The sequence below is a fragment of the Diabrotica virgifera genome, chromosome 6 (assembly GCF_917563875.1).
Source record: "Diabrotica virgifera virgifera chromosome 6, PGI_DIABVI_V3a".
NCBI classification, from domain to species: domain Eukaryota; kingdom Metazoa; phylum Arthropoda; class Insecta; order Coleoptera; family Chrysomelidae; genus Diabrotica; species Diabrotica virgifera.
The window spans coordinates 123,547,974-123,573,698 of NC_065448.1; the positions used below are offsets into that span (position 1 = coordinate 123,547,974).

Genomic DNA, 25,725 nt, shown 5'->3' on the forward strand with positions numbered 1-25,725 from the left:
AGGTCAACAAAGATAGAGAACTGCTAAAGACTGTTAAACGTCAAAAAATGTCTTATCTGGGACATATAGTGAGGGGAAGTCGATATAAAATATTCCAACTGATCCTTAAAGGCAAAATAGAGGGCCGTAGAGGTGTAGGAAGAAAACAAGTTTCTTGGTTCAAAAACATTCGTGAATGGACTCAGATATCAAATGCAGGACAACTATTCCATATTGCAGAAGATCGAGAAGCCTTCGCAATGGTGATCGCCAACGTCGAATAATTCTGATATGGCACGTGAAGAAGAAGAAGAACCCTAGTGAGATTATCACTAGATTTTCAATCCAATGGTGAAAAGACTGAAAACAGTAAGTCTGGTGGGATGTATGTAGAATAACATTATGTTGTTTTATATGCCATTGGATTAAAAACTTAGTCTATTACAAAATATATATTGGTTGATAGGTAGATACTCTAAACTTGCCACCCAGAGTGAGATTATCAGAATAATCTGCGATGACGATGTGGCACTTGCTGGGATGGAAAAGATTATAGCTGACCTCAAAACTGTGGGAGGAAGCATCACTGGCTGTTTTCAGTCAGGATAAGCTTTCGAAAATTACCAAAGCATCTCTATGGATCTCGGAGGATGTCACTACCACCTCCGATGACCCAGAAATAGTGCTGCGGAGGCTAATAGTGCAAAATACAGACTTGTCAGTTGCGAGATGGTGCACTCTCCATCATAAGGTAAAAATCAAAATCCATAAGTCTCACAGAAGGGTGACGACCATCAGATGGTGGCGATGAACCATGCAGACGAAGCGCCAAAACGACAGAGGCTGCCGCCACCTAAAACTAGGAGGCAATGAACGCCTAAAAGAACCGTACGTCACCTCAGCTATAGAAAAGGACGTCGGAAAAAGGTAAAAATTATTCAATGCAATCTCCAACGCAAAAAGGTGGTAATGGCGACACTCTGTCGCCGACTGGATGTCGGAGGAGGATGCAATAGCAATAATTCAATAACGTTGGTTAAGTAAGACTAAAATAAATGGTTTTAGTAGTCTAAATGGTCAAATTTTTAGCTTATTAGGCAACCAACCGCCAATAACAGTCGTATATCGTGGGCTTACTGCAAAAATCCGTTAAGTCCATGTTTGGTCATTTTTCGGGTTTGTTCATAGAGAGTAGTAGAAAGAGAGAAACTATCGACTGGTAAAACCCGTTTAGTGAAAGCACTGATCTAAACATTAATACTTAATGTGACCAAAATATACTAACTACCTTATAACACAATCTTATACAAGCAATATACTTTAAGTTGCTTTAAATGGATCTTACTTTTATTATTTGTTATAATAAAAAAAAATTCTTCTACAAAAATCCTTTATGTTTATTTAAAAGGTTCACATTGTAAAATAATAGCGACCTAGAATGCAAAAGCTACTACAAAAATCCGTTAAGAGCATATAGCCGATGTTGCAGAAATATATTTAACAAAATGACGCAATGCAATACAGCTAAAAACCGTTAAGGCATTTTAAACGATTTCTGCTGTTTATCACAATGTTTTTCGGGGAATAGCTTATGCAGCAATAATCACAAAAGTACACCTAACTTGTTTTGGCAGACTATTTTGTGTTAAATATTAATTTTAACGAATAAACCTCACGTGTTACTTTGCTAAGTTTTATAGTTTTTTAGTGAATAAAATGATGACAAGTGGCAAAAGTAGATGTGAAAAATTAGTGTTAATGGCATTAGAAGATGAGAATCATAATTTGGGTATGTATTTAGTAGTGGATTCTAATATTATTTTTAATTTTCCTAAGAGTGGGTTTGATTAAAATTATGTATTTTTATTTTAAAAGATCTATTAAACAGAGTACATGATATTTTCTTGCTGATATTTGTAACTAATTATTATTATCAATGAATAGGACCTACCAATTTAGTACCTACTCAATTACTGTAGCTAGAAGCTAAGTAAAAGCTTTGATAATGTTTTATTAGTATACTTTTAGAACTTATAGGATGTTAAATTTATAATTCTGTTGTTTCAGATAATTCCCCTTGTTTTGGTTCTACTTCAACAACAAAAGATGATTCAAACATTATTGCTGGTTCAAGTTGTCCAAGTAAGTATACTAATTATTATTATCAATGAATACCTACCAATTTAGTAGGCAATTACTTTAGCTAGAAGCTAAGTAAAAGCTTAGATAATGTTCTATCGGTATACTTTTGGAACTCGTAGGATGTTAAATTTATAATATTCTGTTGTTTCAGACAATTCCCCTGGTTTTGGTTCTACTTCAACAACAAAAGATGATCCAAACATTATTGCTGGTCCAAGTTGTTCGATTTCCTCAGTGCTTACTAAAGATATCATTACGATTCCTGAAGTACAAGATTTTGACTCGGATTGTTCAATTCAAGATCCACATTACGAACCTTCATCAGACAGTGAAAGTACTGATAAAGAAAATGTCTCAAGTATTGAGGCAGGCATGGAAGAAAATTTAATAAATGAACAATTAGCAGATACAGAAATTACGCAAAAAAGAGGTCGATGGAAGAAAGCTGAACCTTCAAAATGGAAAAGAAATATAAAGAAAAAACAAAAAATTGAATCTAAGGCACCAAAGGTATCAAACTGCGAAAAATGCCGGTTCCAGTGCAATGCACATTTTTCAGAAGAACTTAGAAAATCACTTTGTCACAACTTTTGGCATAGTGAATATTCGAAGCAAAAAGAGTTTCTTCTAGGAACAACAGAAAGTATACCACCGTTAAGGAGAAGAGTGCGAACAGAGAGTTCAAGGAAAGAAAGAACCGATACAAAAATTTACTATTTAAATAATGATGTGCAGAAAATCCGGGTATGTAAAAGCTTTTTTCTTAAAACTTTATGCATTTCGGCCGATATGATTGATACTGCGTATAAAGGCAAGGGAGAGGGAAAAATGTTTGTTGGAAAAGACAATAGAGGTAAGAAGACTCCACACAACAAGACAGTCCAAGAAAGTATAGAAAGAGTGAAAAGTCATATAGAAAAGTTTCCTACCATGGAATCTCATTACTCCAGAAAAGAAACTAAACGTTTGTACCTCGACCCTCAACTTAGCATTACGAAAATGAACAATTTATATAAACAAGAATGTTTAAATGAAAATGTAAAACATGTAAGCGAAATTACTTATAGGAGGATTTTTTGTACCGATTATAACTTGTCGTTCTATAAGCCAAAAAAAGATCAATGCCAGCTTTGCACTAAATATAATTCCTTAAAAGTGGGCCCGGAGAAGCAGCTGTTAGAAAATGACTATGTACAACACATTATGCGGAAGGAAGAGTGTATGAATGCGAAAGCAGATGATAAGGAGAAATGTCAGCAGCATAAAGAATTTATGTGTTGCACCTTTGATTTGCAATCAGTGTTACAAATACCTTCGAGTGACGTCAGTTCTATGTATTACAGTCTTAAAGTATGCATGTATAATTTTACCATTTATGAGCTACGTGAACCAAATGATGCCTTTTGCTATGGATGGACAGAGTTACAAGGAAAAAGAGGCAGTTCAGAAGTAGGTAGTTGCTTACTTAACTATATTAACCAAATGAATCCTGAAATAAAGCAGCTCTGTTTGTATTCTGATACCTGTGGCGGACAAAACCGCAACCAAAATGTTGCAGCACTATTTTTATATTTGGTCCAAACTTCAAACCTAGAAATCATAGAGCACAAGTTCCTCGAAAGTGGCCATACCTTTATGGAGGTGGACAGCATGCACAGTGCTATAGAGAAAGCAAAGAAATACGTCCCAGTTTATACCATTCAGGATTGGTTTAATATTTTTAGAATCGCAAGATCAAGACGTGTCCGAAACAAAAAAAGTACGGGCTATAATGTTCGACAGATGAATTTTTCAGATTTCAGAGACCTTACAGATTTATCAACAAAGTTAATAAAAAACAGGAACAAAAATACAGAAGGAAGCATAGTAAATTGGCTAAAAATCAAGTGTCTAAAATATGAAAAAAACAAACCAGGAGTAATTCAGTATAGGTATGACCATACTTCAGAGTTCAAAGTAATTCAAGTATTTGGTAAAACTCCCCCAAACTCTTTTGAAGAAATAACCCTTCAAAATTTATATTCAAAAATAATTCCAATAACAGGGAGGAAGAAAAATAGCCTGCTGCAACTGTGTCGTAAAGGAGACATCCCAGAAGAATTTCACGGTTGGTACAAATCTTTGCCAACATCGAAATCAGCTGTAGACGAAGTTCCTTCCTCAACCAACAGTGATGAAGATATTGAAGACTGAAGGAATTTGTTAATACATGCTATAAAATTTGTATTGTGTTAGTTTAAGATTAAACTATTAAATACATTTTTGCTATTTTTATTCTGCCAAAATCATCTAAGTCCTATATTTTTTTTGTTTTTTAGCATCCTCTATAAACAATAATAATATTGTGAGCAAAATATGTATTGCCGAAATATATCAACTTTCAAACTTTAATTTTTTTCAAATAATAATCATAAGAAATTAATAGTTTAGTTTTAATGAGACATTAAAACAGAGTAAACATTAAAAGTTAATTTTCTCGAAACAAACAATTACGGACTTAACGGATTTTTGCAGTAAGCCCACGATATGTTTCTAGGAAAAAATGTGCCTTACCCTGGTGCAGTTTTGCACCTCAGATGTAAGTGCGGTTAAAGTAAAATGCCCACGGGGAAAGGGAAAAAGTAGAGAGTTGATACTAGCATCTGTCTGCCTACCTTCAAGTACAGCCACCCTACCACCGACAAAGAAGGAGATGGAAAATCTCGTAGACCATTGTCTTAGCCAGAAATTAGAACTAATTATTAGCTGCTATTCGAACTCTCACCTTACATGTCCCAGATATTGTAACCTTATTATTTGCTGGGGAAGCAGAGATAACAACGAAGGAGAATATAGAACTCTACAACCGAATCTTAGAACATGCTTTGCGGAATGAAAAGGCCTTAACTCCGGGAACTAATACAGAATTGGAAACCTAGACGGTATCTATCCAAAACGAAATAGGCTATGCTTCTAAAAAAAACCTGTTCGATAAGGATGATCCATAAAAGACACAAAACCAATTCTTGGGTGGTGCACTGAACCAGAACACCTTAGAAAAAGAGCAATAACAGCTTTTAATAGAGTAAAACGCACCAAACTCAAAGAGGATTTGGATATTTATCAATCAAATCTCAGAGAGTTTAAGAAAATCTGCAGACAAATACAAAGAGCTGCTTGGAGGGCCTACTGTGAGAAAATAGAAGATTCTGGCTTCTGGGCTACAAAGCGCTCTCAAAAGATCCACGTCGGAGTATCGGCATACTAATGAAAGAAGATGAAAATAAAACTTCCAACCTTTACGAAAGTGCTAAGATCCTGATGAAAACAAACTTCCTCGTTTCTACCGGCTCTACCCGTTTATGTTTCAATAGAACCGAACTGGATGGACGAAATAATCATACCCACACCAAATGACTGGCATCTTGCCAGAATATTGAGTAGTGAAGAAAAGGTAAAATGGGTTATATTGTAGTTCACCCCTTTAAAGTCACCAGGGCCCGACGGCATATATCCAGCCCTACTATGGTGGGGACTGGATATCCTTTTGCTGCACCTTGTGGGAATGTCTAGACCCTCTTTGGCTCTGAAATATATATATATATATATATATATATATATATATATATATATATATATATATATATATATATATATATATATAGAAATTGGAGAGAGGTAAGTGTGTCGTCTTCATACCAAGACCAAGTAGGATCGACTACACCCTATCAAAGGCTTTTGGACTAATTAGCCTAACACCTTTCTCTTGAAAGCAATGAAATGGCTATGTGAAAGGATATGAAGTTATATAAGATATGTTCATAAGATATGAAGTTCTGGTTCAAAACCCATTTTACCCAGATCAACACTCATATACCTACTTCGGGAAAATCTATCGATTCTGCACTGCATCAAGTAGTGGCAATAATTGAAAGATTGCTGAATAATAAAGAATACACCCTAGGGTATATACATAGACATTGAGTAAGCGTTTTATAGAACAACATTTCCAACCATTACTCAACAGTTCAATGTCAGGTATGTCCCCCTGGCCGTGGGCGAATGGATATTCAGTATGAAATGTAAAATACGTGTTTCGATTAGTGGCATGGTCATGAGGGGATGTCAAGAGGGAGTGTTATCACCCCTCCTCTGTTTGGATACCCTTGTTGGCCAACTCAGCAAGAACGCTTTCTACAAGAAGCTGTCTTGCAAAGCGGTAAGTTTGAGAACACACTTTGTAAGAGATTCAGATTAATAGAAAAATGCTGTAAGGAACACCCACTGTTTATAAATCCAAAGAGGACAGAGATGGTCCTCTTCACTAGAAAAATAAGGATCACGGGCTTAGTAACCCCAAGGATTCTAAACTGCAGTCTAAACTTCTCTTAACAGGTGACATAACTTGGTATTACCCTTAACAGGAAGTTAAGATTCAACTCTCACTTATATAATAGAGCTAAAAGACTATTCTAATAATATATTGACTAGGCTAATAATATATTGACTATGAAGAGTATCAGCGAACGATCGGGCGTACTTTTGGCCTTTCGCTCAAGGTCACCTGTATATATACTACTGTCACTAGACCACTACTAACTTACAGAGATACTCCTTGGGTACCAAAAGTGCCACAGGCAACAGCTATGTATCAACAAACTAAACCATACTCAGCGGATGGCTTGCCTAAATATAACAGTTGCCATGAAAACAACACCAACTGCTGAAATGGAATTGCTCATTGGCATTACCCTTTTAGACAATATCAAAGAGGTGGCGCTGATGATGATGATGCGATTGCAATCAGCAGGATTGATGTAGGAATCGGACAATTGAGATGGAGGCACTACTCCTGCTACATGCCGGCCATGTAGGTGACTCAATTAAACCTACGTTTGTCTTCGACAACCCTACAAAATTGAAAAAAGACAACACAGGGAGTCAAACGTGGCAAATTCGTATGAAATATATGTATTACCGATGGGTCCAAAATGGAAGAAGGTTGAGAATGCGGGATATACTCCAGATTACTGAACCTTAATATAAAATGTATTATGGGCAAATATGCCAGCCTAGTTCAGACTGAACTGGCTGATATCTTCATAGCCGCAAAAGAGATAATCCGGAAAGCTATAGCCGGTAAAACCACAATAACCTGCACAGACAGCCGACAAGCGCTACTAACCCTAAATAGACCATGTGTCATATCAAGGCCAGTAATGGAGTGTCTTTCGGATGGTAACATCATCCTGAGGTGGGTTAAAAGACAATGAAAATAAAGGAAACCGCATTGCTAACCAGCTAGCTAGAAAGGCAGTAGGCCATAGTGGTCTTAGAACCTGGTAATATTTTTCTCTTTGTCAACTAAAACAATTGCGGACATTGCCAAATGTCACTACCACGCACAAACCGTAAAAATATGAGAAGAAGAGCCAGGATGTAGACTTACCAAGGTAACACTAAGGAACCCTAGAAAGTCAGACTTCCCAAATGACCAGAGACAGAGATCTTTGGAGACAGACAATACACGACATCACGTCGAACACTACACTCCCTCCGGGGGGCCAATATTGAAGAGAGAGAATCTAGAATAGCAGGTAACCTTATTGGAACCAATAAAATCTCCCAACAATGCAACACATATCTCCATTAATCTCTGATTAGTTGTATCTAGGCTACAGCTGATTTCGCCTAAAAGTGAATTATCATAAATATTGCGTCAATTATACATAGTACAATCATTCAAGCTTAAAATGGATCCAGACCTCGCAATTCTAATTGCTTCTATCCATCTTCTTGAACATTTGGAATAAAGTTTATTTGATTGGATTTGATCCCTTGAACCTTTTGCAGAGTCTTCGTAATACAAAAGTGTCCATCTGATGCACCGTCATGCAACTGACGCAGTACTTCTGACATTTTACTTTTAGGTACAATTAATTAAAGTTTAAATTCAAAACCATTAACGTTCTCAAAGATTCTGTACAGAAGATCATTTAGTATCAGGCAATTCCATTGGCTCCGGTAGACCTTTACTTCTGAACTACATGCACTAATGTCTTCCCAAGAAGGTCTCTTACCTTGGCGCATCAAATCTCATACTCTTTTTATATATGGATCATCTGCATGGACATCTTGTAACTGTTGTAGCTGACATTCATCATTAATGAAGTTGGTTCGTCTCACAGGGCAAAATCGTTCCTCTAATTTAGCATAGTGATCACAATTTGCACTGCATGGTCATCGCGAAAGAGCGTCAACATTTGAATAAACTTTTCCAGCCTTGTGTTCGATCTCGTAATCATATTCTTGTCCGCCTAAACGTGCCAGATGTCAACGAAGTGCGTAGACTTGGACGCCTGCTGCCTGCCGACCTGTCTACAGGACTCAGATAAGTTTTAGCTTCTAAGGACATATAGACACCATTAAGTACTCTCATTGTCAAAAAACACTAACTTTAAATTTAGCTAGTTCTTTAAAGGAGATCACTCACTGGAGTGATACTCCACATGTTAATCTCACAGTTGTCAAAGTAAACGTTTATTGTCCTTCCGGCAGATTGCAAAATCTATGAGGGGTTACATATATAAAAAAATATTCTTCTAATCATTCTAACTATCTTACCATCTGGCCCTCTGGATTACGGAATTGTATGAGCCATTTTAGAGCAGCGTAATCTGTTCGAAGAAGGAACTTTCTGTTATTATACAAGTATTTATGGAAAAGTTCGCAAGTCTTCGCTACGCCTAGTCAAGCTGATGAAGAGTTACAATGTACTACAGAAAATATAGAGCCTAAACTGTTAACGCAGATAGAGTTTAATGACTAGGTTAGGAATCTTGGGTAACAAGAGAAAATTAAATTAAATTGAGGTCTAGACTAAACGAAAAGAAATTGTTGGCAGTTTGAATCAGCATATAGGTGTATAATAGGAAGAGCAGCAGTTTTTGATATTTTTTTGAACGAGAAAGTGATTTAGTGTACTGCTCAGATATTCCGTGTCTGATGAACAAGTTTGGTGTTAAATGCAAACATTATCATTATACTATATCATTATTAAACTTAACTATTATTTCATGTAACCTACTGTAAATAAAAACCATGATTGTAATTTAACATAGCATTTTATAAATTTTAGCATATACCTACCTAACGAGGGAATTTAGCTCAAAATAAATCGATTTTTAAATGCAGCACCTAGAGACTTGCCGTTTTTTGCATTATGGACAGGATGACGTCAGGAAAAAAGTCTACTATTAAAAAATGAATGGAAATGGATCAAAATGGATGTTAAAGTGCATAAAATACATCCAATAGTGCATAAACATGTTAAAATCAGTATACTAAGAACCAAATTTTGTCACTCGGGGAGTTTTTGGGGCCATTAAACACGAATAGATACGCCATCAGAACTGACCCCCCGGATCAGCTGATGCCCAAGATCACTGCAAGGAACGTTATCTTCCGGAGATTCGATGGTTTTCGGCATTAAATTGATGCAAACGGATTACTCATGGATATTTAAGTTCGCTAATCATAAATATGCCACCAGAATTGACTTCCAGAGTCTCTGGTGGCCAGGGTTACTACTAAGGTACATCATCTTTTTGAGTTTCGGGGTTTTCGGCATTAAATTTGTGCAAATGGATAGAGGAATTTTGAGATCGCTAAACACGAATATGCCATCAAAACAGACCCCCGGAGCACCTGATGCCCAGGGTCACTGCAAAGGATGTTACATTCTGGAGTTTCGAGGGTTATTGGTATTTAATCTATGCAAATGCATTACTAGAGGGTTTCTGAAGCCGCTACACACGAATATGTTATCAGAACCGACCCTCGGTGCACCTGGCGCCCATGGTCACTGCAAGGGGCGTCATCTTCTGAAGTTTTGAGGGTCTTCGGTAGTACATTGATGCAACGGATTACTCATAGGTTTCTGGTGATGCTGATACGAATACCTCATCAGAATATAGACGGGAGAACGTGGTGCCTAAAGTCTACTATTCAAAAATGGGTGGAAATGTATAAAAATTGGTGGCACTTTAAAGTGCATAAAATACATCCAAAAGTGCAAAAACATGTTAAAATCAGTATACTAAGAACCAAATTTTGTTACTCGGGGGGCTTTTGGGGTCACTGAACATGAATACGCCATCAGAATCAACCCCCCGGATCAGCTGGTGCCCAAAATCACTGCAAGGAACGTTATCTTCTGGAGTTTCGATGGTTTTTGACATTAAATTGATGCAAATGGATTACTTATGGATATTTTAGTTCGCTAAACATGAATATGCCACCAGAATTTATTTCCAGAGTTCCTGGTGGCCAGGGTCACTACTAAGGTACGTCATCTTTTGGAGTTTCGGGGGTTTTCGGCATTAAATTTGTGCAAATGGATAAGTAGAGGAATTTTGAGATCGCTAAACAGGAATGTACCGTCAAAAGAGACCCCCGGAGCACGTGGTGCCCAGGGTCACTGCAAAGGATGTTATCTTCTGGAGTTTCCAGGGTTATTGGTATTTAACTTATGCAATTGGATTACTATACGGTTTTTGAGGTCGCTACATAAGAATATGTTATCAGAACCGACCTTCGGTGCACCTAGCGCCCAGGATCACTGCAAAGGTGTCATCTTCTGAAGTTTTGAGTGTCTTCGGTACTACATTGATGCAAATGGATTACTCATAGGTTTTTGGTGATGCTGAATACAAATACCCCATCAGAATAGAGACTGGAGCACGTGGTGCACGTGGTGCCTAAGAGTATTAATTAAAGAGTATTAATTATTATATTCCTTTTTATTTGTATCAGCCCAGGATACCAGAAAATCCACAGAATTTCATACACGTCATAATTCTACTCAGCAACTCAGGAAACCACACCTAAGAGTACTCATTAAGAGTGTGCATTCATTTAGTATTGCATTTCTCTAAACTCCATAAGATGATATGTCTTAGGCACCAGGTACCCAGGTGTCTGTTCCTATGGCGTATTCGTGTTTAGAAACCCCAAAATCCTATAAGTAATCCGTTTGCATCAATTTAATGCCGAAAACTCTCGAAACTTCAGAAGATAACGTAACTTAGGCACAATGTGCTCCGTAGGTCGTGTCTGATAGCACATTAATGTTTATAATCCCGAAAAACTCAAGAATATTCCGTTTGCATGAATTCAGTACCGAAAACTTTTGAATCTCCAGAAGATGACCTGCCTTAGGCACCAGGTGCTCCCTTGGTCAGATATGATGGCGTATTCGCATTCAGCAACCCCAAACAGTTATGAGTAATCCATTTGCATCAATGTAGTACCAAAGACTCTCGAAACTCTAGAATAAGACGTCCCTTGCAATGTCTTTGGGCACCTGGTGTTCCGGGAGTCGGTTCTGATGGCATAATCGTATTAAGCAACCTGAAAAACCCTCCAGTAATCTATTTTCGTCAATTAAATGCCGAAAACCCTCGAAACTTCAGAATATGATTTCCCTTGCAGTGGCACTGGGTACCAGGTGCACCGTCGGTCGCTTCTGGCTAGATATTCGTATTTAGCGACTTCAAAAACCATATTGTAATCCATTTGCAATAATTACATGCCGAAAACTCTCGAAACTTTAGAAGATGACGTCCCTTGCAGTGATATTGGTCACCAGGTACTCCGGGTGTCTATTCTGATGGTATGTTCGTGTTTAGCGACCTCATAAACCCCCCACGAGTTATCCATTTGCATCAATTTAATGCTGAAAACCCTCAAAACTCCAGAAGATGACCTGTCTTAGCAGCGAGCTTGGGCACCAGGTGTTCCGGGGGTCAGTCTTGATGGCGTATTTGTGTTCAGTGACCCCAAAAAACGCCCGAATAACAAAATTTGGTTGTCCTTAGTATACTGATTTTGACATGTTCATGCACTTTTGGGTTCACTTTATGCACTTAAGTGCATTTATGAATTTCCATCCATTTTTGAATAGTAAACTTTTTCCTCACATCATCCTGAACATAATGCAGAAAACTGTAAGTCCCTAGGTGCTGTATTTAAAAATCGATTTATTATACAAGCAAGTTGCTCAGAAACTCTGGATGAAACAAATAACTAAGATCAGATTTGGTTTCAACACAAACAATAAATCGAGAATAAAAAAAAATCAGCTATTAAAGTAAAAAAATACAGCCAAATTTTTTTTGTTCACTTCAACTTTCTCACAACATCTCTTACAAACCAACATACTCTCAACATCTCAGAAGATGTCTCACTGTTACATAATGTTCCTCAAAAAAACTTCCTGAAATTGTACCTGTATGAGGACTTAGAAATAGTTAAAGAAAGTCAAAGAAGTCCCAATTGTGTTAACCGCCATGTGTCTTTTAATCGAGATTTCCAACCTCTATATCGTCAACTTTTTTCATAACCCATATAATCTACATCCTCTCATCTTCTTTGCTTCATCATCAATGACTATCATCTACTTTTCTATTCCAATACAAATTTTCGATAAGCAACATCCTATTTCTCACACATAGCTTACAAGCATATTATCTTATTCAGATTTCATCTTTCCGCATTCTTATTATTTCACTTCTACAGTACTCTCGGCACACCACCACAATTCTAAGAATTGATCTTCAATCCATCTGGCCTCCTCTTCTTTTATCCATATGATAGCTTATAGATAAGACAACGTTTCACTCATAACAATCGCAACAGAACACACTGTCCATCATTCATGGTCCAACATCACAATATACTTTGTCATCCACCTTCTCCCTAGGGATGGCGGTTTTTGACAAAACACCGGTTTTCGGTTATACCGGTTTTTTTTGCTTCCGGTTTAAGCTGGCGGTTATAACCGGCCAAAAAGCCGGTTTTTTCAAAAACCGGTTTTCGGTTTTTTAATCCAATAGGTGACAATGTTACATTTACAATGCACTTTAGTTTGCGATACTCCACCCGACTCGATACTCGATATCAATATGATCAAAATTTGTACTATCGAAAGAACATCAATATCAATGTAAATAAAACATAATTTTTATTAAAACCATTTTATTCTATTAATTATTATATTTATTTATTAGTTTATTATTATTATATATTTATTGATTATTATTAAATAAATACATAATATAATAATATAAATAAGTATGTAATCCATAATATACAATTTAACCCAACCATTTCATTTCCCAGACTCTTTCAAATGGGATTAAAAAAAATAATATCAACATAAATATTTTACTTAAAAATAAATTTGATAATGCAATTTATCTTTTATTTTTGCTACCATCAAAAAAAATGATCATGTCTTTCTTTTAACACGTTTGCATATTTGTATAATAGGTACATTTTAACTCATTTAATACTTCCTGTATGGGTGTATCGTTTTGAAAACGTAGGGAAATCCTTGGAGATTCGTATTCGTAATCGGTAATTCGATATTCATAGTCAGAACATTATTTTTGGTAATCAGAAAAAGTCATTCACCCACTTTCAATGTCAAGAGCCAAGTGTGAAAAATAGATTATGTTTGCGTCTACTTCAACCAGATCACTTTTTATGTAAATATTATGATTACAAATACCTTTTCAAGGAAATATTATAATAAAGCTTAATTGTTTCTGGCTGATGTCAGTTTGCACTTTGCTTCTGTATTTATAAAATAAAATTTGAATTATGGTGCTGTTTGGAATAATTACTTGAGAATAATAATTATAATTGGGATCCAAAATAATACCTAACCTAATCCTAATCACCGTAAAAACCTAATAACCGGTTTTTACTTTAAAAATAAAAAATCGGTTATAACCGGGACAAAAAAACAACCGGTAAAACCGGTTATTGCGAAGTAAAAAAACTGCTTTTAGGTTAAAACCGGTAGGTTTTTCCCATCCCTACTTCTCCCTTTATATACTTCACTCCTCATTCTTAATCAATAACTTAGTATCGTACAAAACACACATAGGTAGATATTGTTTCTAGGGATCCAGATATTTTTCAACGTTAAAAAATCCATTATATCTTCTACGCAGTGGCGGCGCCTGGTGTAAAATATTGGGGGTGCACACATAATGTTACATATAAAAAGACCTTGAGACCCTATTTCCGTAGGTAAAGGTTTTTGAGTGTCTTCAAATTTTAAATATCAAAGGACCTTATTAAAAATTACAATAAATAATGTATTTTATTGACTTAAAATTATAATTTAGTGTTTAAATGTTACAAGCAAGTTTTGTAACGAAAGTCAGTCGCCTGTTATTTTTTTGGTAAATTGTTCACAAACAAATTCAGTAAAATTTGGAATTTCTTGAATCATTTTTTTTTTATTGAAAACATTGCGAGTGCAGTGAATCGATCCTGGCCCATAGCTATTCTAAGGAAAGTTTCGATACGTTTCAATGCAGAGAGACATCGTTCTGTTTCTGCAGTTGTCACTGGCATCGTAACAAGTACATAATTGGAGAATTCCAATCTGGAATTCCAACTGGATAGTTAAAATCGTATCTTCTATTTTATTCATTATGCTTCCTCTTCTCCAAATATGTGCTTCACACCTACACAATTTGTAAGTTTTTACACAAATATCCATTTTAAATAATCATTTATAATCCCGACGTTTTCACTTTGGTACATTCTTAATTAACAAATTTGGTTTCGGCATTTTTAATTTTTCTTCTAAATATAATGAAGAAAATTTAATTGATTTTAAATATTCCACGCTAACATTTATGTCCACAAATCCTTCCATTTTTAATATAGTTCCGAAATTCGAACTTCACGAAAGCAAAATTTAAACATACGTGTGCCGTGCACGTTGAAAACACCAAAGATCATGCCATAAGATCACATCCAACTTGTGATCCTGTGGCCATCTAAACTTGTGGGCTATAGCGGGTAGCGGGGTGGGTGGTGAGTCGTATGAAAAGTCATTGGGATATGAACCACTGTGAGAGCGGTGAATGCGGGGTTCTGTCTAAGGCCTCGCATCCGTGAACTTTCTCCTTTGAAATAGAATAAAAATAATTAAATATTACCTATTAGATAGGTACTTATAAACTTCTTGGATCTGTTATTTCGAATTTCAATTACTGTATAGTTAGATTAAAATGTTATTTATAGAATGATAAATTTAATATTACATATATATGAATGTTGGTGTGAAAATAATTTTGGGGGTTCACGTGCACATGTGCACTTATGGAGAAACCGCCACTGCTTCTACGTTATTGATTTTCTTCACACCCGACCACCCTGATCCTTCACCCTTTTTCTTTTTTCACCCATTTATTTTCAGATAATTTGAAGTTGAATCAATTGGGTTCTCAGTCCAATCAAGTGGTTTTAGTCTCATTCTAATTCACACATAACAAATAATTTTTTTTTGTTGAGTTCACTTGCACTTAAATTAGATCAAATTATCAATCACCAAAACACTCACACTCTAATCAATGTCTTAGAATTGTAGATTTATGAACAATGTACACATTAAACAAATTTTGATGTTCTAGTCGTTTCAACGTAAAAGGCATTAATAATAATTGAGGCGCTCAGAGCAACAGTGGCTTAACCCAACAATTGAGCATTTTTAGATAAATATATCAATAAAAGCAGGAACATTAAATCTTGTGATTAAGAAGGGTCTACATAACCTACCTCTATATTTAGCTAAATGGGGCTACATAATTTGTTGCGTCATCCCATGAGCGTAATGGAAATACGAATGCAAAGATTGCATTTATCTGAACACTTCGTGTTTGGGGTTAGACCACTGTTGCTCTGAGCATCTGAGCGCCTCAATTCTAAGTATATTGTTTCCACATTATGCTCCTAATAACTACAAGTAATGTTGACTTCATAACTACCTGTAACCTAAATATCATGTCTTTCTTTCCATCTATTTAATCATTGTATATTTCACAGTTTTTTACATTAAGGTTCGAATAATTTTTAACCCCAATATATGGATATTTAATACTGTTTTATTTTCAATATCAATATAAACTTTATATTCTTTGGCAGAAGTAACAATACAACAGTTCATAACCTTACATTGACAGCTTGTCTTTGATATACTTCTAAACTTCCTTTACCTTTAGTTGACATTCAACTCTCAATATGTGAGGTTCATTTCCCGTTCACATTACATCCACGTGGGTCAGAGTCCTGTGTTACCCTGGGTAATATCCAGGAATATTTGCAACATCTAATATCATTATTAACAATAATATGCAGTACCATTTAATAATTTTTAACATTTAAAGGGCTTTTACCCATAACATTTTGGTGGCTCACGCATGTAAGTATAACCTCCGGCAATTTTTAACCTTAGTTAACATTTTAAAACTTTTTTCCTTAATTAATTAAGTAGTACCTACATATTATTTTAGGACTTTTAACACTGATGATTGATTTTTTAATGCGAAAACGTTTTGTTAATATGATGTAACCCTTATTAGTGTCTTTGAAATATACCTTTTATAAAGAATCCAGTAATTTTTTTGTGATTTATGGTATACAGCCAGCTACAGGAATTTTATTTTCCTCGTGGATTTTTTTTAGTGTTCCTTCAAGGAGTTTACGATATTCTAGACACATACGCTTATGTGAAAAAACCTTGTCCCCAGTCTCTTAATGATATCTGCCAGAGTGTTTATTAACTTGATTGTCAGTAGTAAATGCTCAGTCCAAACAAATTTATTTAACACTTGGTTATGAATAACTGATTGATCTTTATTGGAATTAATTGAACTTATTCAATTTTAACTACAACGTCAGTTAATCGGAATACGAATAATTTTTAGAATAAGAATAATAAGTACCAATATTTATTATTTTGTTACTTTGAAATTAGATTATTAAAAAGTTTAAAACAATATCCACTAATGGATTTGCTATCACTTAAGTCATTAACCCAATCAGCATCAGTGTAACCAACTAACTCAAAAGAAGAAAGATCTTCTAAATGATAAAAGTGCAACTTAAAATTTATTAATACTAGATTTCAAATATTTCAGTACTCTTACACATGCTTAAAATGTTCTTAGTAGCACTATCTTGAAATCTCCCAAAATATCTAATGCTGAAACAAATATCGGGTCTAGTATGTACCCATTATTATGTACATAAGACTACCTAACAGTAGTTCTTTGTATGGTAAATTAGTATTAAGATTACAATCAGAATTTCTCAGTAAGCTCAAATTCTTTTCAATCGGTGTTTTTTTCCTGTCTGCAACATAACGTATATCGCTTAGCAAGATTTTCAATTGCAGGTATTTGGTCAAGAGTTATGATCCTGTTTTCAAAATGTCTATTAATTCTTATTCCCAAAAAGTTAAATTGACTGCTTATTTTGTTCATTTTAAAAGATTCACACAATTTTTTTTCAAATGATTCAAAAATATATTACATGCCATCAGAATGTCATCTACATCAAGAAGTAAGTAACATATTATACCTTTATTAATAAAACTATATAAACAGTAGTCTGTTTTTGAACGTTTCATTAAACGTTGTGAACGTTTCATTTTTAAATTCATTAAATTTTTCGTTCCATGCCTTTTGGGATTGCTTGAGACCATAGATTGCCCCATTCAATAAGCACACTTTATTTTGATCCTTTTTTGAAACTTTACGACCCGCATGTATTTTCGTAAAGGTTTTTTTTAGAGAACGATTCAGGAAAGCATTTTACACATTTACTTGCAACAATAGTAGATTGTAGTGATTACAGATAGACAATATTATTCTTAATGTAGACAACTTTGCTACAAGAGGGTGTATTTGTAAAAATCATTAAAATTACTTTGGTCAAAGCCCCGTTCAACTAATCGGGCTTTGTAGACAAGCTCACCAACATCATTTTCCTTTAATCGAAAACCTAATCTATTACTAATTGCCTTTTAATTATATTATGTCTTTTCAACTAATTCCCAAGTATTATTATTTTTCAGTGCTTCCAACTCATCTTCAATTGCCTGTTTCCATGAACTCCATTCTGAACTTTCTTTTGCTTCTGAGTAGGATTTCGGTGAATTTGTTAGTTTACTGAGTAGTGCCAAACAACTTATATCCAACTCTTTATCATCCTTTGCTGCGTCTAATTCATAAATGTCATATTCTCTAGGTAATTTTCTTACTCTTTGTTGTCTGCCATTTTGAGTACTTCCAGAAGACAATCCTTCATTATCCTTTTTATTATCTTCTTCGTTTTTACTTCACTGTCAAACTTCCTTTCTTTACCTCCAACTTCAGTTTGTATTTCTCTTTAGTCGACTTGATTATCTTGTATGTCATAATTTTTTTGATCTTCTTTTTCTTTGTTTCTCCTCAGACCTTTTTCTTTTTTATTCATAAAATTATTTTCATCAAATACTACATTTCTACTGTGAATTAACTTGTTTTATTCGTCTTGCCGTAACTTATAACCATTCTCAGTATAACCAATAAGTCTGCATATTACTCCTTTGTTATCAAGTTTCTTCCTCAAGGCATCTGATACTCTGGCATATGCTATGCACCCAAAAATTCGCATATTAGAGATATTTGGTTTTTACCAAACCACAATTCAGAAGGACTTTTATCCTGTATTAAGCAAGATTGGGTTCTGTTTTTTATATATGCTACCATGAGAACTGCATCTTCCCAAAAACATTTGTTTATTGCTTTATGCATTAACGTTTGATTCATTCGTTCTTGAACTCCACTCATTTGAGAAGTGTAGGGTGGAGTGTGAGATATTTGAATTCTCTTTTCAGAGCAAAACTTTAAAATCGCATTAGAACAATACTCATGTCCATTGTCACATTTTAATTTTGAAATAGGTTTATTACAAAATAATGATGTCACTTTCGCTGTATAATCTTTAAAACAATTGTAAACTTCGTCCTTACTTCTTAAAGTATATACCATGGCAAACCTAGAAAAATTATTAACAAACGTTTTGATATACATACAATATCCATTACATCTGTATGAACTAATTCAAGAACTTTAGTACTTCTAGGTATTTTTGAATTATATGGAAAACATTTTTGTTTCGATTGTACACAAACATCACAAATTTTATCAATCTTTGGTTTGGTTAACCATTAATTATATTTAAATGTTTAATTTTTAAAATAGGACCATAATTCAAATGACCATACCGTTTATGCCAAATGTCTATATTTAGTGCTAAATTTGTAGATTCAACATTGGTATGCGATATGGGATGTCCAAAGGGATATCCCGCCAAAGTATCCATGTTATATAGTGAAACAGTCAACTTGCAACAGTAAGAAATATTAATGGTATACGGTGTGGGGTATCCAAACGAATATACCACCCAAATATCTACATTATAGGGTGGTACTGTCAATTTGCAACAGGCAAATATCTAGAGGGATATTCTAGTGGGCTATTCCACCGGGATACCCATGAAGATATCCTAACCAGAATATCCCACGAATTTTTTGACAATGCAATAATAAGAAACGTCATTTAGATCACAGATCCCCTATTCGAGTTTAGTGAGATTCAAATGCCGTGTCTTGAATGTGTGAGGCAGCAAGTTTCGATATTCATGATTTTGAAAATGTGGTTAATTGTAAAAACTATCAAAATTGACACATAAAGAAAGGAGAAAAATTTAAAAAAAGACTGGTAAAATAAATAAAAAAATATATTACAAATTACACATTAAATAAAATTTCAATTAGGGGTTATAATGGATTCTCACACAAAAATGGTAACTTATACAAAATGTTATAACACTATGAAAATTACAAGCAACATTTTTTACGTAGATGAAGATTATTTTTGACACAATATCACAATCATATATACACTATCATCACTCATTTAAAGAAAATTATATAAATATTTAAAATGTGCTATAAGATTTGGAACCATTAGAAATCAAATTAACCAATGAGTCACTTTTGTGAGGAGGCATTGGTTCATCTTTTAACAAATACTGAATTTCTTCCAAAGTCTTGCCTTTTGTCTCGGGAATATATACATAAGTAAATATACATATAACAATACTACAAATAGTAAATAAATAAAACGGTATGTGTAATCCATACGAATGAGTTAACCACTGGTAAATCTGTAGACTGACAATAGATCCGGTTACATACATTAAATCAGAAATGGCCATTCCCATAGCTTTCATTTTTGTAGAGAATATCTCAGCGGTCAATACAATTGGTACAATTCCCATTCCCACTTTAAAGCATAGAGCATATAACATTACAGCTACAATAGGAAGCCAACTGGCACCTGTCACATCGTATCCCAAAAGCTTTAAATGAAAGTATATCGCTAGTGCGCCTAAACAAAGAGCTGTTGTCAAGAGAGATACAATTAAAAGACGTCTTCTTCCGTATTTGTCAACTTGTAGTGAGGATACGTATGCAGCCACAAACATGAAAAAAGCAAAAATTATTGCTGCTGTAGATGAATTTATATAAATAGACCCAGCAGCTTCTAAAATCACATGTAAATTCATTAATATAACACTTATAGCACACAAATGTTGCCCGGCATCCAAAATTGCCATAATCGTAATCGCTTTTCGATTTGCTTTTACTGAAAATAGATCAAGTAATCTTCCTTGTTCTGTAGTTTGACGTGCTACAGCTTTAGTTATGTCTGCCAACTCTCGATCTATGTTCCTTCCTGGCCTAAAAAACTCCAATGACTTTTTACCTTCATCTTTTTGATTGGTATGTAACAAATAATATGGTGTCTCCGGCATAAAAGGAAAAACCAATAGCTCGATAAATAAAACAGTGACACCTATTAATGGTGCAACAAAAAAGGGTAGATAGGGACCAACACTATAAACTAATATGAGTCCGAAAAGCATATTTAAATAAATAATACTGGACAAAAATCCTCGTATCTTGTGATCAGCGATTTCTGCAACATATATTGGAGCTGCTACAAAAGATGTATTCGCCGTCACACCAAAAATAAATCGAGCTACAAATAAAAGCACCATATTTCCGGCAAAAGCTATTATTATCCATGAAATAAGTGACAATACTGCAGCAAGTAATAAAGATTTTTTCCTTCCTATTTTATCAACCAGATAAATGGTGATTGGTAATCCTAGAAAAGAGCCGATCATTAAACAGGACTCTAACCACTCTGCTTCAAACTTTGTAGTTTTAATGTGACTCTCTGGACTTATGAGGTATGGAATAATAGGGGCAGTCCATCCGTAAGTCATTCCATCGGAAATTGCAAAAAGAGTACCTAAAAATAATTACAAATATTTAGTTATTATTAAACAGTATCTAAAAGTATACTATAAATGAATGAATAAAATATATTGGTTTCAAGTGTCAGTTTTTTTTTGGCCTTTGGGCTCAAGTGCCCATTTAGCCAGTAGGAAATGTGTAACCTATTTTAACTAAACTAACTACACTATTATTCTGGACATTAAATGAAGAATTACGATGAGGAGAGGAACTAGGATTATTTTTCGCACCTAGGGGCCATTCAAGGTGACCCACAGACAGAAAGGGCATTTGGCGATATAACAGAGGTAACGAGCTTAACACTTACACTAAAGTTTTATGTTACACATTTTAATAAACTTAAGAATAATTTTGTATACCTGATACATTATATTTAATGATAGTAAATGGAGTAGATTGACAGGGGGTCGTTATAAGTTTTGCAGTAATAAACTATTAATAAATTCCTGTCTTTGTATTTCAAATCTACTGCAAGCATAAAAAATGTGATCTAAGTCGCTCACCACATTGCAGGTTTCACAAAGTCCGGTATTGACTACACCGATTCTATATAAATGTTGAGGAAAGCTTGCATGTCCGAATTTAAGCCCACAAATGGTCACAATATCATTCCTTGTAAAATCATACTCTTGTTGCCACAACACTGTCGGAATACTTGAATGTAACAGTGTGTATCGTGTGAGGCAATTGCAGCAATATTTTTTCCAATGCATTTCCCATGTTTCCTTAAAATTACTTTTAGATATCGTTAAATATTCTTGAGCTCCTAAATTATTTTCCATATACCTACTGTCCAGTTGTGATGCTTTCTTTGGCTAAGGAATCTACAACTTCATTTCCACGAAGTCCTATACGATCTTTTACCCAAGTGAATTTTAATTCGTATTGACTTTTTCTTAATTTATGAATTTTTAATTTTAACTCTCTATTAAAAGGATATAAATCAGTAGCCACCACATTAATTGGGTTAGCGATGCATTTAAGAACCGATAAGGAGTCACTCAAAATAAGTATTTTTTAACTTGCTTTTTTCGATATACTCGCAGGCTTTATAATACCAATCGCTTCTGCAGAAAAAATGGAAGCACTGTTATTTAGTTTGAATTTTTCTTGAACGTTTGTTGATGGTATATAGAATGCACACCCCGTACCGTCATTTTGTTTTGATGTGTCGGTATATATTTCCAGAAAATCTGGCAGATTTGCTATGCAAGCACTTAAAGTATTTTTACTTATCAACAAATTTTCATGGTGTACAGGAATATTAATTTCTGTTGGTTCCAACATATCAAATAATTCAGATTTATCGACTGAAATAGGTCTTTTTAAAGCAGTATTGTGAGGACTTGTATTTCTAAAAGCCATACATAATGGAGGAGAAGGTTTTTTTGACAAATATTTGTTTGTTAAATTGTGGTTATTTAATACAGTTATTTTATGTAACAGAGTAGGGTATTTAAAAGAAAACTTGATAATAAATTTTTCTGACAACCATTCTCTCCGCAAAAATAATGGTGGTTCTAGTGTTTCAATCCGAAGTGGTTCCAGAGGCGTTGAACATATTGCACCCAAACAGAGTCTTAGGGAAGTATTTTGAATTATTTTCAATCGTTTTAGGGTGTAAGGACTGGCTGATCCATACAACGTTCATCCGTAATCCAGGATGGCTTAATAAAGGCTTTGTAGAAAGTTAAACACGATTGTGGATCTGCTCCGCGCCAAGTCCTTCTTACGAATTTTAAAAAAATTATACCTTTGAAACATTTGGATTCGATCTTCTTCTTCTTCTTAGCCTTCTATCGTCCACGTTTGGACATAGGCCTCTCCCAACTCCTTCCATCGGTCTCTATCCTGAGCAACATATTTCCAATTCGTTCCGGCTACTCTTTTAATATCATCAACCCATCTCATCTGTGGTCTTCCTCTCGGTCGTTTACTTTGGTAAGGTCTCCAATGTTGTATCGTGGCATTCCAACGTTGGTCTTTTTGTCTAACAGTGTGGCCTGCAAAGCTCCATTTAAGTTTGGCAACTTTTGTTGTTATGTCCTCGACTTTTGTTTTTGATCTTACCCAGTCGCTCCACTTTTTATCTGACAGTCGTATACCTAACATTGCTCTTTCCATAGCTCTTTCTGTTGTAGCTAGTTTATTCATATTTGCCTTGGTTAGGGTCCAGGTTTGACACCCATATGTCATGATAGGAAGGATGCACTGGTTGAACACTTTGGTCCTCAAATATTGAGGTATTTTGCGGTTCTTAAGTATCCAACCAAGTTTTCCAAATCCTGCCCATGCTAGTCTTGCTCTCCTATTAATTTCCGCACTTTGGTTTTCTTTGTCAAGTTTCAGGAATTGGCCTAGGTAGATATATTCCTGGACTTTTTCTATCTCACTGCCATTTATAGTTATGCGTCTGGGGTCATCTGTGTTTGTCATTTCTTCATGTTCATTTTTAGACCGACGTATTGGGAGCTGCCTGCGAGTTCCTCTATCATAATTTGCAGTTCCTCGAATGAGCTCGCTATAATCACAATGTCGTCAGCGAATCTGAGGTGATTTAGCTTCTTGCCATTAACGTTAATGCCATAGGTTGACCAATTTGTCGTTTTGAAGACGTCCTCTAGTGCTAGGTTGAAAAGCTTTGGCGATATTACGTCTCCTTGTCTCACGCCTCTCTTAATAGGGATGGGATTTGTATTTTCGTCTAGTTGTACTATCATAGTTGCATTTTCATATATATTATGTATTAGTTGTCTATATCTCGAATCTATTCTACAATTATTAATAGCTTGTTCTATGGCCCACATCTCGATACTATCAAACGCCTTTTCATAGTCTACGAAGGCAAGAAATACGGGTAGTTGGTATTCATTTGCCTTCTCTATCAATGTTCTCATTGTCAGCAGATGATCTGATGTACTATATCCTTTGCGGAAGCCAGCCTGTTCCACTGGTTGGTAATTGTCCATTTTGTAGGTCAACCGGTTGTTAATAATTCTCATGAATAGTTTGTATACTTGACTGAGCAACGATATCGGTCTATAATTCTGTAGGTCACATTTGTCCCCTTTTTTGTGTAAAAGTATTACTAGACTTTCGTTCCAGTCTTTAGGGATCTTGCTATTATGGAGACATTTATTAAATAGCTCTGTTAGTATAGGGATTGTTACTGTCTTGCTTGTTTTCAAGAGCTCGGCAATTATACCGTCCTGTCCTGGAGCTTTATTATTTTTTAGTTCTTTTAAAGCTCTTTCTATTTCGAATCCCTTTATATTTGGTAGTACTTCTGATCCCACGTTTTTTATTTTTCTTTTGACGTTCTCCTTTGTTGATTCATTAGGCTGGCTTTGCGAGCTGTACAAGCTTTTGTAGAAGTCTTCGACTATTTTTGTTATTTTATATTTGTCCTTCTCTTCCTTACTATTGGCGTCTTTAATTTTAATGATTTTTTGAACACCCAATGCGGGTCTTAGACATTTTAAGCCTCTGTTGTTTTCAATGACTCGCTCTATTATGTTCTCGTTCCATTTTTTAAGTCGCGTTTTAGTTCTTTTCTAATTGTTTTATTAAGTTCTATGTATTCTTGAGTATGGCGTTTGTTTTGCGTTAGTAGTTGTCGTCTTTCCGTCATTAGTTGTTTAGTTTCGTTGCTTATTTTGTCTTCTTTAGTACTTGTTTTCTTTGCGACCTGTAGTCCGGCTTCGAGAAGGTTCTTATTGATGTTTTTGTTAATTTCGTCAATTTCATCTTGATTATGTGAAGGATCATATTTGAACTTATCCGCTAAGACCTCTCGGAATTGCTCTTCATTTGTTTTTACTTTAAAGGCATCTATTCGCGTTGTTTTTTTAAATAATCTTTTCCTCTCTTCTTTCATGTTAATATTTATTTTTGCTCTAACTATACGATGGTCACTACCCGTTGTTACGTTGTTTATTGTTGTTACGTCTTCGAATATTCTTTTGTTGTTTGAGAGAAAATAGTCTATTTCATTTTTGGTGGTTCCGTTAGGTGCAACCCATGTCCACTTTCTGTTAGGTTTCTTTTTGTAGAAGGTATTCATAATATACATGTTTTCTTGTTCCAGAAATTCCATAAGTTTTTCTCCCCTTGTGTTTCTTGTGCCGAATCCAAAATTTCCAATCTTGCTTTCAGAGTCTTCAATCTTACTTCCAATTTTGGCGTTAAAATCTCCCATTATTATTATTTTGGATTCTCTGTTGGTGTCTATAGCTTTTTTAAGATCTTCGTAAAAAGTATTTATTTCTTCATCAGTTGCCTTTTCAGTTGGAGCATAAACTTGCACAATCTTTAATTTGGTTTTTGGATTTAGTTTTAAAATCATGTATGTAACCCTGTCTGAGATGCTGTCAATTATTTGAATTTGT

At 34.9% G+C, this 25,725-nt stretch overlaps 1 protein-coding gene across 1 annotated transcript in view; it reads right to left on the reverse strand.

The window, feature by feature from the left end:
• Window positions 1–19,731: 19,731 nt before the first annotated feature.
• The window catches only part of LOC114338670 (facilitated trehalose transporter Tret1-like), a 76,499-nt gene continuing 70,505 nt past the window's right edge, over window positions 19,732–25,725 (reverse strand). Inside the window, exon 2 of the mRNA XM_028289274.2 lies at window positions 19,732–21,332. Coding sequence (XP_028145075.1) covers window positions 19,951–21,332 — 1,382 coding nt within the window. The 3' untranslated portion in view covers window positions 19,732–19,950. The remainder of the gene's footprint in view (window positions 21,333–25,725) is intronic.